Source organism: Mangifera indica, chromosome 7, assembly GCF_011075055.1.
Source record: "Mangifera indica cultivar Alphonso chromosome 7, CATAS_Mindica_2.1, whole genome shotgun sequence".
Classification (NCBI taxonomy): Eukaryota; Viridiplantae; Streptophyta; class Magnoliopsida; order Sapindales; family Anacardiaceae; genus Mangifera; species Mangifera indica.
In genome coordinates this window covers 18,204,715-18,222,080 of record NC_058143.1, presented here as the reverse complement: position 1 = coordinate 18,222,080, position 17,366 = coordinate 18,204,715, and the positions used below count along the sequence as shown (strand labels likewise).

General features: G+C 31.0%; 2 protein-coding genes across 2 annotated transcripts; one reads left to right on the top strand and one right to left on the bottom strand.

The window, feature by feature from the left end:
• Positions 1 to 610: 610 nt before the first annotated feature.
• LOC123221376 (40S ribosomal protein S3a-like) lies at positions 611 to 3,171 on the top strand. Its single transcript, XM_044644226.1, has 7 exons — positions 611 to 723; positions 813 to 860; positions 965 to 1,070; positions 1,653 to 1,790; positions 1,964 to 2,149; positions 2,313 to 2,513; positions 2,896 to 3,171. The coding sequence occupies exons 1-7, from the start codon at positions 713 to 715 to the stop codon at positions 2,989 to 2,991; spliced, it is 786 nt and encodes a 261-aa protein (XP_044500161.1). The 5' UTR covers positions 611 to 712; the 3' UTR covers positions 2,992 to 3,171.
• Positions 3,172 to 4,489: 1,318 nt separating this feature from the next.
• LOC123221667 (protein tesmin/TSO1-like CXC 3) lies at positions 4,490 to 11,085 on the bottom strand. The gene is made up of 10 exons (XM_044644551.1): positions 10,787 to 11,085; positions 9,668 to 9,828; positions 7,320 to 8,097; positions 6,641 to 7,122; positions 6,453 to 6,527; positions 5,904 to 6,084; positions 5,728 to 5,823; positions 5,582 to 5,648; positions 5,231 to 5,390; positions 4,490 to 5,152 (listed from the first exon to the last, which is right to left on the bottom strand). The coding sequence occupies exons 1-10, from the start codon at positions 10,853 to 10,855 to the stop codon at positions 4,807 to 4,809; spliced, it is 2,415 nt and encodes an 804-aa protein (XP_044500486.1). The 5' UTR covers positions 10,856 to 11,085; the 3' UTR covers positions 4,490 to 4,806.
• Between the last annotated feature and the right edge of the window lie 6,281 nt (positions 11,086 to 17,366).

Sequence of the window (17,366 nt, the reverse complement as noted above, 5' to 3'; positions counted from 1 at the left end):
CCTTTAAAAAGAGAATATTAAGAAATTAGTCTCTTTATATTTAATTATTTTGTAACTTTTTCGACTACCTTTTGTTTATAAAGGTAAGTTTCGTAAGTTATTTTTCGCTCAATATTTATGTTAATATACTTTTCTACTAATCAAAAATTTAAAAAAAATTATTATAGCACCTAATTACTTAAATACATCATCGTTAATATACAAATTAATATTCATTATTAATAAACATAATTTTACTACTCTATTCTATCTATTATTTGGTGGAAAAAGTGAAATTAAAAATACGAGAATAATGAGACTAATCTATATCGATTGATCCAATCAATAATAGTAACCATTTAATATCAATGAGGATATATGTTTAGGATAATTTTGAATTAATTAAAAAAAAGTAACACTTAATTATATATACATAATACTAATTAATAAATAATGTTATATTCCCAACAAATAGTCACAATAATATAAGAGTAATATAAATAAAATGTAATAATGTAATTAAATATTATTTTATATTTTATTTATAATTATTTAATATTATAATGATATATTATTTTTGCATAGAAAGAAAGGTAGCATAAAATAAAAAATAATTTTGTAATTTTCTCATCTTAAATGAAATTTAAACAGACTTTTAAATATATATATATAACATCCTATCCTAAATCCTCAGGCTTCTTCAGCTGTTACTGCTGCAAACCCTAAATTCACCATGGCCGTAGGGTAAACAAACTGAAACTCGCTTCTCTCCACTTGAAACAAACAACTCTCATTGGCTAATTTTTCGTTTTCGTTATTTTGTTTTTGTGCAGAAAGAACAAGAGAATATCCAAGGGAAAGAAAGGAGGGAAGAAGAAGGCGTGAGTGTCTTATAATGAATTTAATTTAACATCATATCTGCTCCGCATGGATCTGCCGTCGATTTTATAACTTTGTTTTCCAATCCTTTTGTTTTTTGTAATAGAGCTGACCCGTTTGCTAAGAAGGACTGGTACGACATCAAAGCGCCTTCCGTTTTCAACAACAGAAATGTTGGCAAGACTCTTGTTACCCGCACTCAGGGTACCAAGGTACTTTTTTCTTTTCAGTTTGATATTTATTTATATTAATCTTAGTTTTCATTTTCTGTTTTGGATTTGCACTAATGTGTTTGATGAGATTGTCATTGTGTTTTGGGTTAAATAGCTGTTGGGATTAATGGTTATTGTTTATTGCGATTAGGGATTTGTGCTATATTTTCCATTTGTATGATTTGATCTGTTTTTTGTTGTTTTGTTTGTGTATTATTTATCTCTAGTTCTCAATAATTAGAAAGATGCTTTTGCTTAGAGTTTAATCATCTAGATATGAAGTATGATTTATTTAGTTTGTTAACAGGTTGCTTAAGTTTCTCATGTGTTGACGTAACTTTGCATGGGTTGAAGTTTTGGTATATGGGCTTTTAAGAAGATTTTAGTGATAATGATGCTACAATGCTACAAATTCTCTTTTGTCTCATCAGTCTTTTGTCTACATTACTTTTGTTTAGGCATATGGGTTTATGAGTATGTAGTAGATTGGTGTGGTCCATATTGCTGGTTGATTTTTGTATGTGTATTGTTGAAGATTTAATTACCTAGTTCGTGAATATGACATCTCAGTCTCTTTAACAGATTGCCTCAGAAGGACTCAAACATAGAGTGTTTGAGATATCACTTGGTGACCTTCAGGGTGATGAGGAACATGCTTTCAGAAAGATCAGATTGAGAGCTGAAGATGTTCAAGGAAAGAATGTCCTCACCAATTTCTGGGTATGGTTGTTAGTATTTGTCAGATTTTCTCTTGCAGTTGTTCATTTAATACATTTGTGTCTAATGAGATTATCCAAATGTTTGCTGTTCTGCACTTTTGAGGAGATTTAATATATTTAATACATTTGTTTCTGATGAGATTAACTTAATGTTTGCACTTTTGATTTATTCAGGGGATGGACTTCACTACAGACAAGTTGAGGTCCTTGGTGAGGAAGTGGCAGACTTTGATTGAAGCTTATGTGGATGTTAAAACTACTGATAACTACACTTTGAGGATGTTCTGCATTGGATTTACCAAAAGACGCCCAAACCAAGTTAAAAGGACATGCTATGCTCAATCGAGCCAAATTAGACAGGTACTTGACTGAGTTAGTGCTCCATATAAAAGTTGTGTTTATTGACATCTAAGTGTTGCAAGTATGGAGGTATTCAAGGGAATTAGTTTAAATTGCTGATTTAATTTAATCATGTAGAATTCATATGATCAATGCTGATGGTTTCCACCTTTTGTTATTGCAGATTCGCCGCAAGATGAGGGAGATAATGGTAGCACAGGCAGCATCTTGCGACCTTAAGGATCTTGTCCAAAAGTTCATTCCTGAAATGATAGGCCGAGAGATTGAGAAGGCAACATCAAGCATCTACCCCTTGCAAAATGTGTACATCCGCAAAGTGAAGATCCTGAAAGCCCCCAAGTTTGATCTTGGAAAGTTGATGGAGGTATGACTCCTCTCTCCAGCATGCTATAGGTAGACGCACCAAGAATGATGCATATGCAATTTCAAATTCAACTTTATTGGTATGAAAGATAGGTGCATGGAATTTTTTGGCAAAATACTAGTGCACTTGCATTTACATATTTTAAGAAATCATAGAATTGTATTTGTCTCTTAGTCATTAGCCACTAAATACTAGTGCACGTGCATTTACATATTTTAAGAAATCATAGAATTGTGTTTGTCTCTTAGTCAGTAGCCACTAAATGGGCCCTTCCAATTTGTCGTTATAATTATTATTACAAATTTTAGACTAAATGTCCCGAAATTTCTGAGACAGTTGCTTGAGGTTTGATTATGATGTACCTTGTGTCTTTTCAATTTAGGTTCATGGTGATTATTCAGAGGATGTTGGCGTGAAGATGGAGCGGCCTGCTGATGAGACAATGGTTGACGGTGCTACTGAAGTAATTGGAGCTTAAAAAATTACAAAATTTCTTTAACTGTTCTCTTGTTTAAAACAAGAATTGAGCATTTTTGTTGGAAAACTTGAATATGTTTTGAGTTGCTAATTTTGTTATATATGCTTTTGTGCATTGATCTAGTAAGCAATTTTTGGCTTATATACATTTCAAATTATAAGAATTTATAGCTTATAATTATCTTTATAGTGCCAAATTATCAAATCTTAGGGTTGTGCGAGAAATTTGTATGGCTAATCTCACTGTTTAGAAAATTGTCATTAGCTCTGTTTATTTGTGAGTATGTCAAGTTTCCTTGATAATGGTAATTAGTAAGAGAAATTATATGCGTATTTATTTTGGGTATACAAGTATGTATTCATTCATACATGTAATCAGTGATATAAATAAGTGTATATGTATTTACGTATTTGAAATAGATATACATAGTTTTATTATTAGTAAAGGGAAGCACTAAGCAATGAATAACACAATGGATTTAATGGAGCCAATAATTTGTATTAAATCTGTATTTGACTCTTCTGAAATATTATTATATATGTTTTTAGTTTCCCCATGAGTTTTAAGCTTTGATAATTAATAAATTTGATGTTGAAATTGAAACTTAATAACAATATATCGAATAAATTTATTTTTTATTCTAATATATTGGAGGAAACTAATATAAAAACTAACCATATAACATTACAATTAAATTATCTTCCTCCCTTCTATAAATAGTTGAATGCATCTCTCTATCTTCAAATAGTTCATGTATATTTATGTTAATTTAAATATATGTATATTTTAAATTCTTCAGTTAAAAAAAATATTAATGTCATGTGTTTTCTACCTAATAAGGCAATATGAGTGTTTTCTCTGCATTATAGACGTGAAAAATGTTGTGTTTAGGTGGTCTTCAGAGTAGTGCAAATGCAGTAATAAGGAACAGCAAAAGTATGGTTAGTATACAAGTCCTTTTGGAGACATCTGATAAAATTGAAATAATATATTGAGTATACATTTAAAATGTGTCATTATGTAATTGAGTGATTTTGAATTAAAGATAAAGTAATATAACACGATATATTAGGGCTCAATAAGAAAACATTAAAAGAAAAGTAAGACCTGCTGGATGATGTGAATTTTGATGGTAAACTTGGCCAGCGTTGGTGAAGTTTTTAAGAATTTGGGACGGTTCTTATTCTTTAGTTTCCTAGCCAAAGTGATCCTGCCTGCATATCATGGCTGAATTAATTGATAATAAGAGAATTGAATTAGCAAGTCACATATAAGAATGCTTTTTACTGTCTCGTGCATGCTCATCAATAGGATTTACAGCATAAGTCATGTCATCAATGGTTCAAACAGTTTGATCCAAGATTTCCAACTCCAATTGCACGACACTAGACCATATTAGATCGAATCCAGAGAGGCCTGTGCCAAAAAGATAAGGTTTGGGCCGTGCCACAGACCAGCCTGACCACATGACAGTCTAACCATTCCCATTACCTCAGAATTGAATGGTATTCACCGTTTGCATACAATTTAGCCAAACTTAGGCTCCATTCACATCAATAAGGATATATAATTTTTCTTACACTGCTCCCAGGGAGAGCACATCTTCACTAATAAAATGTTTAACATTTTTGCTTAGAAGAAAGATACACCATATTATACAAAGAGCAACTAAAGATTCAATAACATTATGAAACCCAGATTGGCAGATACCATATTATTATACAAATACAGAAGCCTGATTCATGCCGCTTAGGAACATACCTCTCTGAACAACAACAAAGATATAAAGAATTTCATCCCATCCCAACTTTATTTTCAGTGCTGCGGAGTGAGCGAAGGAAATGAAGGTATTGATTGTAATATCAGCTTCCGTCCGCTTCTCCGACTAGGAGATGATCCAAAGACACTGTTTGGTGGAGAGACCCTCTTACTGTTGGGAGAAGCAGTCTTGATGCCACCACTGGGAGAGCAGTTGCCTTGAAGAATCTCAGGCATTTCATCTTCTGGAGCAGTTTGGAGACTCTTCTCAAACTTGGACTGAGATCGGAGAATATTAGGTTTTCCATACTTGTTGCCAGTATAAAACCCAGAGGAGGACCCAATTGAAAGTAAAGACCTTGGTGGTTTGCACTTGGAAGAAAATGGCAGCTGAACTATTGATCTGGAGCAAAAATAACAATTAGAAGCTAAAAACAGTAAATGTAACTTTAATGGAAATTAGATGGTTCAGATATCAAACCTGCAAAACTGCAATGGTGTCGTGGGAAGTGCAGAACCTGGATTCTGATCTTCATTGTTTGGGATTTCACTTTTCTGCAAATTTTTGTCAACTGAACTCTTTTTATATGTCTCCGTTTCATCTTCTTCTGGTTCACCTTCTGTTTCCATCAGTATAGAACCTAAATTTCAAAATAACAAAGGGCATAAGAAACATTGACTTAAACATAATATCGGCATGCATATTTATATGTTTAGATATAGAAAAGTGATGGAAACAAAAGATTAAAAGATAAGTTCTACGAAAAATTTATCCTGAGGCCTCTACAAAGCAGAAATCACAAAAAGAATGTAAGCATAAGAGCACACTCACCATCCTTTCTGCCAAATGCATTTTTGCACCCTTCACATCTGCAGTTGATGGAGCATCCGACACCACCCTATGAAAAAAAACCCACTTTTTTTAAACCACTTTATATAAAGCATCAAGAAAATACCAAATTTACCAAGAAATCAAACCTGATAGCATTCACAGTATTTCTTTAGGCAACTAGATTTCTTGCAGTTGCAGCCTCTTTTATGTCTTGCTGAAGCTGGTGTATTGCTAGATTCATCCTGCAAGTGCAACAACAATCAGGTTAAATACCAGCTTGAATTTGTGTTAAGCAGAGAGTAAGGCCATTTTATAATCTAACCCCGGGATCAGGTAAAGAATCAGAGCTCCTAATCACTTTAGGAGCAAATGCAAGGGGGTTCCGTGACTCAATCTGTTTGCGAGTCGCAAGAACCGTATCTTCATGGATAGGCTTGTTGAAGCAATCTTGGCATGAGCATGGCTCTATACAGTAGACACCAGCAGCAAAGCATTCACAGTAACTACATGAAAAGAGTGAAAGTAAAGCATCTCACGTAACACATAAAAATTTGAAGAGTGAATTTAACAAGAGGGAAAAAGATCTTGAACCATAGAGATGCAAAGCAAAATCATTTGTTGCTACCAAATTAATTTTTCATGTTTTGTTAACAGCAATGTTACATGGGGCATGAGAAGTTATGTTATAGAATATCATTTTTCGAAGGTACTGTTCACCAATAAAGGATATAAGGAAATTCATAAGATGTTAACAGCATATAATTTGTCCACAAACTGAATATCTGACCCTATGGCAATTGGAACCTGTCATCAGGAATTAGGACCTAAAACACTATTTCCTCAATTGAATGATTAAGAAGTCAGAACTTACAGTTTCAAGCACTTTGATTTCTTGCAATTACAACGCTTGCAAGACTCAGTTTCTCCTACATTTTCCAACCTACGCCTGAAACCAATATAAAACCATCATGTAAGAATAAACATACAAAGACAGATGGTAAAAATGAATTATCCAATGCAACAATGTTAAATACATATCATCTTGTCAAGTGCACATGCCTTTTCTTTTTGGGGCTGTTCTGATTAAAGTCTTCAGATACTAAATATCCAGATGTCTGAGAAGCATCTTCTGCTAGAGGAACTCCATTTTCAACAGCAACCATGTCTCTTTCAGTTGAGGCAGATGTCAAAGATTCATGAAGAGGATCTTGACTACTTTTAGGGGAGTGAAAGGAGGCAGTAGAGCTAGGCAAACTTAACTGTCTTCCAGAAGACAAAGTTTCATGCATGGTATTCGTGTTATCCTGTGAAGTTATTGCTAAAGCATTTAAATGCAAACCAATTCCAGGCAAAATGCGCCGAGGAGAATCATTAGAAGGCTTAAGAGGCACCAGTTGTGTATCTTCAGAAGCAAACCTCTCATCAGATTGCAACATCACAGAAGAACTACAACTAGAACCATCATTTAAGTTCTTCCTGCGAGCCACCAGTTCGAAATCTAGACAGCGCCTTAGCATACCACGGTGCAGATTAGAAATGGGCTGCATACAAAAGAAAAGTTGGATTAAGTGCTTGCAGGTCATCCAATTTCTTTATAACATTTAAATGTTAAAGGAACAAATATTGAGGGAAACCGATGTTCGACAAACAACCAAAAGAATTAACATATGCAATGCATTTTATCAGTATCCAGCTTGTGAAGCAGAAATTGATAAAACAAAAGAGTTGCAACTTTTACCTTGAAAGCAGCTGGAATTTTCATTCCCACCTTATCACCTTCTTTCTTGCTCAGATCATTACCTAAGCACCTATGCAGATCATCACTAGCATGGTCATCCTGCATCTGGTTTATTTCTTGAAGCTCATTATTTTCTCCAGGTTGAGTAGATTGAGCTTCCATTTCATATTGTTGACAAGATCCGTTTGGATCAACCATTTGCATATTTGGCTCTCCACTGAAGTCACTTTGGGGAAATCGTGAAATCACAGAAGAACCAAATCTTGCTCCAGGGTCCATTGATTTATGAATTAGGCCCTTAAAAACCTCTGACTCATCAGGGAAATTAAATATTAATAGGTCTGAAGCATCAGACATCAAACTCTCCCAATCACATCCTGCCGCTTCTTTTTTCTGCTCAATATTGGATGTCCCATGTAAATGTATCTCACCTTCAGAAGAAACTTTTTCAGAAGCCTCCCGAGTAAATGGAACAATTGACAGAGATGCACTGGTCAATTCTGAAACAGAATTTGTTTCAATACCACAAGGTGTTGGCTCACAACCAGGGCTACCACAATCAAATTTTAAGGCTCTTGGCAGTTCAATAGCAAACTTTGAATCGCCAGAAGCCTCAATAGAAACTTCTGCAATGGAAACCCCTGGATCAAAATTTTCCTCCAGTTGAGCTGAGTTATCATACAACTGAGATGCATCTGTTGCAACCCCCTCATTCGCACACGCTTTGGTACCATTTTCAGAAACAAGCCCAGGTTTCGATAGATCTGAACAGTTATTCCTGCAAAGAAAGAAGGGATAAGATATAAGTGAACAGAGGGTGAATGTTAGGATTGGGACACTTGTCCTCAATCCAATGACTCATTTCTTTTATAAATATATGTTTGAGTTTTAAAAGAGAAAAAGAGATGAAAAATATTAGGGTTGGGGTTGGGGTTTGGGTTTGAGGGCAGCCGCCTTTGGCTGATTTAGGGAGGTCTCCGGCGCCTCTAATGGCCGGAAAATGGGAGATCTCCGGCGTCTCGAATGACCGGAAAATGGGAGGTCTCGAATTCCTTGAATTATTCGGTTTATCTTTGTAATGTTTTTAGTAATGAAATATTTTAGTTATTATGTATTTTGTGTTTTGATTAAATAAATGTGGGTTCCTAACAAATGGTATCAGAGCGCGTTCGATCCAACGGAGAAGATAGATGATGATCGGAAAAGTGAAGAGTCGCCGGAAAATGTTTATGAGGCTAACTTGAAGAAAAATCATCACAGGGAATCCGGTGTTCGGACAAAAGAATCCCCTGCTCTTGTTCGAGAATCTGCTCCACATGAATGCCCAGAATCTGTTGCTCTCTTTCCTGCTTACAAACCGAAGCTCTTTTTTCGCCTTCACCGGAGCTGTTAAAGCAACTGCAAATTTCCTGTTGATTTCGCAAGACAGACTGATATGGAATTAACAGAGAAGTCAGGCGACCGAAGGAAGAAAAGAGAAAAAAGAGGAGAACGAAAATAGAAGAAGAAGAAGAAGAAGAAGAAGGAGAAGAAAATGAAACGCCGACGGAAGCGAAAAAGAAAAAAAAAAACAGAAGACAGAAGGAAGAAGAAAGAAGAACGAAGGAGAAGAAAGAAGAAAAAAAAAAGACAAGGAGAAGGAAAGAAGAAGGAAAGAAAAAGGAGAGAGAGAGAGAAAAAAAAAAAAAGGCAGAGGCAGTGGGTAGGTTTATTGGGAAGGGAAAAAGAAGAAAAGTGGGCGTTGGAAAGAAGAAAAGAAAAGTGAAGAAGCAGAGGAGAGAGAAAAAAATTTATATATTAAAAAAAAAAGGAGACAGCTGTATAAAAAAAAAAAAGAAAAACAGTGGGCGGGAAACTGCCTTGGATAGGAAGAGGCAACTGAAAAAAAAAGAAAACAGAAAAGGAAAATTAAAAAAAAAAAGTCATCTTGAGGACAAGATGATTTTGAAGGGGAGGGAAATGTTAGGATTGGGACACTTGTCCTCAATCCAATGACTCATTTCTTTTATAAATATATGTTTGAGTTTTAAAAGAGAAAAAGAGATGAAAAATATTAGGGTTGGGGTTGGGGTTTGGGTTTGAGGGCAGCCGCCTTTGGCTGATTTAGGGAGGTCTCCGGCGCCTCTAATGGCCGGAAAATGGGAGATCTCCGGCGTCTCGAATGACCGGAAAATGGGAGGTCTCGAATTCCTTGAATTATTCGGTTTATCTTTGTAATGTTTTTAGTAATGAAATATTTTAGTTATTATGTATTTTGTGTTTTGATTAAATAAATGTGGGTTCCTAACAGTGAAGCTTGACAATAAAACTACTTATTTGCAAAAAGGGTCAAGAAATCTCTTCAATACCTTCTGAGGAATCTAGTTTCCTTGTGCGAGCTGACATGAGGTGAAGTGAAAATTGATGGAAGAGATGCAAAATTCAGTGAGTTGAATGTCTGAGTTACGGGTATGGATTTAACTGGCTTAATTGGAGAAAGACTGTTGATATAGTTAAAGACAGGAGAATCCTGCTTCCAGGGAGAAAATATTTAGTCTTAGTTTCTTGAACAAAGGAGAAATCGCAAAAAACTCTATCGACACAGTATAAACATACATGTCTTGAATCTGAATCAAATACATATATCAATTCAAGTGTAAATAATAATAATAATAATAATAATAATAAAAGAAAAGAAACAGGTTCATTGACCAGCAATTACTCTTACACGCAATATATTTGATATAATCATCAAGTAACTGTTAAAAATAAGAAGAAGAAGAAGGGGAAAAAAGTGAAAAATGAATAGGATATGAATCATGAATGAATGGAATTATTCTCAGAACATTTAAAACAAACGCTGACAATGCTTTGTCTCAAGATATATGCGTAAAAAAGAGGCGACAATTATATGATGGTTTTAACAAATTCAGGGAAATTCAGAGGAGAACGTCGGGACATAGGCTGTAACAAAGTCCGATCAGCAAATTCTGAGACAAAATTTGTTGAAGATTTTACAAAAGGCTTTTATTAAAATTTAGGGCCAGAAAGATTAGTCGAATCTTGTTGAAGAACTGAAAGTGAATTATGCTAAGGTATTTTTTGTATAAATCAAGAGACAAAGACGACGAAAAACACCCTTCACACAAACCAAACTTGGAAACCACAAGAACCCAGAAAGTTGAAATGACCATAAAAACCGCAAAAACCTGAACTTATAACAGAGATCTGCGTCAAAATTCACTGAAAATCAACAATTCACACAAAATAAAACCACTTTCTGAAATTTATAACCACAAAACACAAACAATTCCCCCCTAAAAACACCCAATTCAACAAAGAAAACCCAAATCCCATCACTTCCACAGAAGTCAACCTACACAAGAAGCAAATCAAAGTGCATGCAGCAACCAAAAAAAAAAAACCCACGAAACAAAATTGAAAACCCCACAAAAACCAATTTAAAAAAGAAAAAGAAATCTCCCCACCTCAAATTTAGAAAGCTGAGTAGCGATCTGGGTAGTCTTCTCAGGAGTATCCATCTTACTTTTTATCATCAAACCAAGAACAATCACCAACACCACCACCACATAATCTCTTACCAGACAAGCCCTCAAAATTCAACAAAGTTTAACTGCACAGTGCACTACTACCAGAGACAGACATTATATTTTAGTATGTTTGGTTGGGTTGGGTCACTTTGTGTGTCAATAAGTGAGTTTGTCTGAGATTCAAGAAGAAGCGGGAAGGCGGGAAAGAGTGAGTGAGAGAATGCAGTGTTAAATTTCTCGTGTGTGTAAAAACCCACATAAGATAAGACCCTACCACCACACCCCACCTCTCTTTATCTGTATCTGTAACAGCTGTGTGTATATTTATTTGCTCTTTCTGTAAATTTTCTATAATCTAATACCCTAAAGTAACCGTGAATCTTCTTCCTCTGCCTCTTTACTCTACCTGGATTTTCTTTACTTTAACTTTCCGCTTAAAGCAAGATTATTTGTTGCTTTATTAAGCTGGTTCTGTTTTGTCTTTTTATGCTAATTTTTGTGACAGATAAAGTAACATTCCAATTTACTATTATACCCATAAAAATTTTACTTCAATAATTTCATAAATAAAATTAATTATTTTTTAAATTTATTTTATTTTTTTATGTATCAGATTGACATATTTGCCCTTGAGATATATAAATTATTTTTGGACAAAGGGGAACCATATAAATTTAATTATATGTTTCATTATCATATTTATTAGCTGCTTTTTTACTTAAAACGTTAATTAAACCGCAGGAAAAATGTTAATGATGATTTTTATCAGTTTTAAGTAATCCATAATTAAGAAGATTTAAGTCAAATCCGGCATTATAACGTCTAAACTATATTTATTATTTTCTACAAATACGAATATACATAGTAAAATTATAATAAATTAATACATGATTAACACGTATTTATATTATTAATTTTAAAATCTTAAGAAATATTTAATATTGGGTTGGCTTGATTATTTTATTTCACATTTTTAACCTATTAATAGTGGTATTATTATTGTATTAAATATTAGCATTACCATTTAAAATTAATAAACAGTGACAATGAGCCTCATTAAGATAACATCAAATATAAAAATCATAATTTTAAAAATTAGATCGGACTAACTAATTTGGCTGATTGAGTCCAAACCTGTTAAGCAAAATATTTTCGATTCACTTGAGAACTATTTTTAAAATTAAATCACTTTGGATTGGACTGGTCATTTCGAAATAATTGGTTTGACTTGGTTTGACCGGATCAAAATAAAAAATAACATTTTATGTAAAAATTTCATTATTTGTTAAACCCAATACCTCATCTATTAATTTTGAACATGTATAATATCAAACTAAGTTTATTTTAATATTAATATTTTTTAATTATATATTTAATAATAAATTATATAAAATTATTTTAAATAGTTAAACGGTTTAACCACTAATTAATCAATTCGATTATCAATTCGATCAGATGGTTGTCTAATCTAATTTTGAAAATATTGATAAAAACATCTTATTATGAAAATTTAAATTAATTTAAGACTTTTAGAGCTTTTATCATTTCTAGTCAATTGGTCACCATTCTAAATTATAATTGGTAAAATGTGAACTCAAACAAATATTTCACACCATATTGTATTAATAATTATTTACACATAAAAGGATGTACCAATCTCTTTTAACCATGGCATGTACCCACATGATGACCATCATTTCATTATTTATTTATTTATATATTTATTTATTTACATTGTCAATGTTTGGTTGGTTGCATTTAGTCCATGCCTGTAGTTTGGTTTGGTTGGTTATATTTATAACCTCCCACAAAGACCCGTGAACAGCGGCAGTTGAATTTACTTTTATAACCTTTCATTTATTGCACAGTAATTATCTTGATTTTGAATGATATGGGGCTAATACGGAGAATGTATTGTGCGGTCCAATACAAAAGAATTGGCGCGCAAAATTTTTGAAAACTGGCTTATATCATACGTTGCACGACCATCACTGTCCATGGACTCTCTCATGTCCACTACGGAGATCACCAATCATAAGAAGGGGACTTTGGTGGTTTTATAAGTGAACATGGTGCCCCAATTTCAAGGATGGAGCTCAATTCTATGCCTTTCCATTAAAAAATGTAAATTAAAAAAAATAATAATAATTCCTTGAACGGAAGGAGACGTAAACAAAAGGACACCACATAATTTGTTGCCTTTTCACATCAAAGTTTTAAATGGTACCTTGGGTCTAAGGGGGTCCACTTCACAATGTGAATATCGATTGATGCATTGTTTTCATGACACGTGTAAGTTCGGTGAAAGTGTCATTCGCTCAATTAAAAATATTTAAGTAGGTTTTGAAAAGTATGGTAACAAAATTAAAAGTTTGGTTTAAAAATTAGGTGTGACATAAAAGAAATATTTTTAAATTAAATATGGTAAATTTATGACATATGGGGAAGATTTTTTTTTTAATTTTTCAATAGCATTTATAATGTATAAGTTTAGGTCAATTCGAGGCACAATTATGATATAATCTTTTTATTAAGCAAATATTTATGTAGGGATTCATTGGTTAAAGAAATTGAATGATTAACCTACTAATTTATATTCTATTAGTGGGTGTTTGATTCAAAGAATGAAAATATTATTTTAAAATTATATTATATTATTTTATTTTATTTGTAATTAATAAAAAAATTTGGATAATTTTTTATTAGGTAATTTTGATTTTATTATATTTCTAAATTTTATCTATTATTTTTTATGATAAAATTAATATAATAAGTAATACAATAAATATTATAAAATAATTACACCCTAAAATATTAGTAATTTTTTATTATATTAAGCCGAATACAATAATTATGTATATTTATTAATTTTTATCAAATATAGTACTATTTTACACTCAATAATATTCTAAGTAATATATTTTTGTAGTAATATTTTATTTTTTAAATAAAATATTACTCCAACTAAATGCATTTGTTAAATAATAAAATATTACAACAATATTTTATTATCAATGGTGACGTAACAAATAATATATTTTCTATCTTACATATTAAAATATTACTAAATAATATTAATTTTACTATAATTATATATTTATTTATCTTTTAAGAAAAAACTACCATTTTTAATTAATATAATGAATAATATAAAAATATTTTAAAATAATTATATTCACAATCATTTAAATAAAGTAATATGTTAATATTTTTTTATTATATTCAATCTATCACAATAATTACATAAATTTATTTATTTATTAATAGTAATAATAATTATTTATATCTAATAATTTTATAAATAAATTATTTTTAAATAAATATTATTAAAATAAAAAGCACTTGTATAGCATTTAATTAATATTATAAATAAAGTTAAATTCAAATTGAGTTTATTTGAGTTTGAACAAATCTAAAATAAACTCAAATTTAATTTAATTCGATTCGAATCCATCATGCAAATCCTAAAATTATTTACTAGCAAAAAGCTTCTTTCTTTTTCCCCACTCTTGACCTTGCCTTCAGTGGTCCCTATAGATTTTTATTTGATTATTTTGTTGTTTTCCAAATTCCAAGCCTCTCTCCTATGATCCGAAACTTCATGCGAAAATCATAGTGTCGACTACACGCCTACTACTGCTTTCATCATCACGTGCCCACTCCACGTGACACCTAATTAAATTATACATAAAAGATTAGAAACCAACTCATCACTACTAATATCTTCAAACCCTTTTGCCAATGTCAGGCTTCAGAGATTAAAAGAATAAAACCTCAGTTGACTACTGGGTAATTCGTTCATTCTTAATTCTTTATTCAGATGCTCCCGAATGAACAGAGCCAAAAATGAAAAAAGTCAGAATGAAGGCGTTAAAGAGAGGCAGATAATACCCAAAACAAAACGCTGCATTAATTTGTACTTTGCTGTAGATTATTATATAAGTATTTTATGCATTTGTATGAACTTGTCTTTGTAAGACGAGCCTGTCATCTCTCTTCTGGGTCCTGGGATTTTGTGGTAGGGATTGCTTTTTTAAAGGGATGTTTTGTTGCTAATTGAACCTTCCCAATTGACATCCATATTAGTCCGTTGCCTTTTTCTTTTTATACTCAGTTGCACTATTTTTTAAGCGTTGGATTAGTTCACCATCACCATGTGTGAGGCCCATATTGCTAATGGGTTTACCGAAGGACAACTACCATTGTCCAATGGTAATGACCGGTTGTTTGTTGAAGAGCCACTTTCTCGGTAAATTATTTAATTTTTATATTATACGAAAGTAAGATATCTTTGAATGGGTTGGTTGTTTTAGTCTTACCTATTGAATTAAATATTTGAATAATATATTTTTATATAATTAAATATTATTTTAAATTTAATAAAATATTTAAAATTATATATATATAATTTTATTATATTAATATTATATCGAGGCCGTTGATTTGATTTAATAGTTTTTTAATTTTGTATTTTCAACTCTTTTTTATGTTATCCAATTTATTTCGTCTTTCTAGCATGTTTAATGCATAAAATGTTTAATATTTAGAAATAGGTCTATTAATTATGCCTCCCACGCCTCAATAATTAAATAAATAAATAATTGTCTCACATCAAAGTTATTTTTTTCTTAAAATATCTTATAAATTCGATAAATATATATTTCAAAATTTTAAAGTATTTTAAAAGGTTTAATATTTGATATATAATTAAATAATTTTAAATTATATAATAATATATTATTTAAATATTTGAAACTAAATATTTACTTGAAAGAAACATGATCAAAATGACTGATATTAATTTATTGTCTTTATACAGCTTTCACAATGCAGAATGAGTAGTGAGTTGAAATTTACAATGAAAGGGTAGCGTTGGAGGACAAATGTTGAATGGTTTTGTTTGGCGTAGGTTACTTGTTTGATGCGATCAAGTCATAAGCAAGACAGCTAACATTTGTCGATTTTGCATGCATTGTTGTAATCATCGATGAACTGGAAGTTTCCACAGATCAGAAGTATCCAAGGTTTTAAGACTATGACAGTTGATACTTACCACGTACATAGTAGTGTTACTGAATTTTATACATGGCCAAAAGACATATTCCCACTCAAGGTTTGTTATAACCTTACACTGTGCGCTAGGTGTTGAAAATTTAAATTTTTATTTATGGATAATTAAAATTAATTTTAGAAATAAAATCTTTATTTAATTAATTATATATTTAAAATAATAAAATATTATTTATTTCTCTTTAATTTTAGAAAATTAACAATTTTCTTCTATGATTAAATTTTGAAATATTATATTTTTCTCTTTTAAGATTTCTTTTCTTTTTCTTCCATTTTTCGATGTTGTCTTCAGCCGACTTCTCTTTCCCTCTCTTTTTTTGACGTCATCTCTGAATAAAAACTATTTGTCTTTGTCTCTAAACAAAGACAAGTCTTTATCCTGGAATAGTATCGGAAAAAAGGAAAGGAGAAAAGAAATAAACCTTAAGGAGGAAAATGTAATATTTCAAAGTATAATTATAGGGGTGAATTGTTAGTTTTTTAAATCTAAGAGGAAAAATAGATAATATTTTATTATTTTTAATATTTTTACAAATTAAATGATGATTTTACTTTTAAAACTAATTGGTTTTACTAATTTTAACCGTTAACAAATTAGAGTTTGAGTTTTCAATACTTAACAGATGTCAGTTTCATAACGTAATAAACCTTGGATAGGAATTAGTCCTTTAGCCTTGATATAATAACTAAATGGTTAAGACCAAATTTGGTATTAATTAATTTTAATTAAAAATTATCTGATTATAATTATTAATAATTAATTATTATTCATGCTGTCAAGCTCACCTTGACTCTAATAATAATCATATTACAATTTAATTTATGCAAGATCAAGATTATTAAATTAAAACATATAAAGTTAACAATGGGTATGAATAAAATACTATTTCACCAAGAGTAAGGCTATATTCTCTAACCATGACTATTAAGTTGTGTATTAACTATAATGTGTCACGATATAGTTAGATGTTAGTTTATTTTTTATTAAAAAATAATAAATACAAATTAATATTCATCATCGATACATACAAATATATTATTTTACTAATTTATTATAGATAGACATATATAATAAAATAATATTATATGTATACAAAATAGATATATAAATAATATATTATTACGTGATTAAATATAATTTTATTATTAATTTAAAATTATTTATTTATGTGACAAATAGAAGCAGAGGAGTTGGCAATTTGGATTTGAATTAATTAAATAAAACTAATTATTGTTAAATAAGCCTTACCAACCTCATTAGCTAAATTAATCAATTTGATTTGTCAACTACTATTTCAATGAACTATTTTCCTATTTCTAATTTCTTCTTATAAAGTATTATTTCCAAATTTAATTTATATTTAATATTAACAAAATAATAATAATGATAAAATTAGTAAATAATTATTTTTAAAGTGTCTCCAAATAAAGCTTTATATGGCAACCC

Bases quoted from the DNA above. Each gene is read 5' to 3' on its own strand.
- LOC123221376 (XM_044644226.1), top strand. The intron at 861-964 runs GTGAGTGTCTTA...TTTTTGTAATAG, and splicing joins AAAGGAGGGAAGAAGAAGGC to AGCTGACCCGTTTGCTAAGA. The intron at 2,150-2,312 runs GTACTTGACTGA...TTGTTATTGCAG, and splicing joins AATCGAGCCAAATTAGACAG to ATTCGCCGCAAGATGAGGGA.
- LOC123221667 (XM_044644551.1), bottom strand. From the start codon at position 10,855: ATGATAAAAAGTAAGATGGATACTCCTGAGAAGACTACCCAGATCGCT. The intron at 6,085-6,452 runs GTAAGTTCTGAC...CTTTTCATGTAG, and splicing joins AAATCAAAGTGCTTGAAACT to TTACTGTGAATGCTTTGCTG. The intron at 5,153-5,230 runs GTTTGATATCTG...TTTTTGCTCCAG, and splicing joins ACACCATTGCAGTTTTGCAG to ATCAATAGTTCAGCTGCCAT.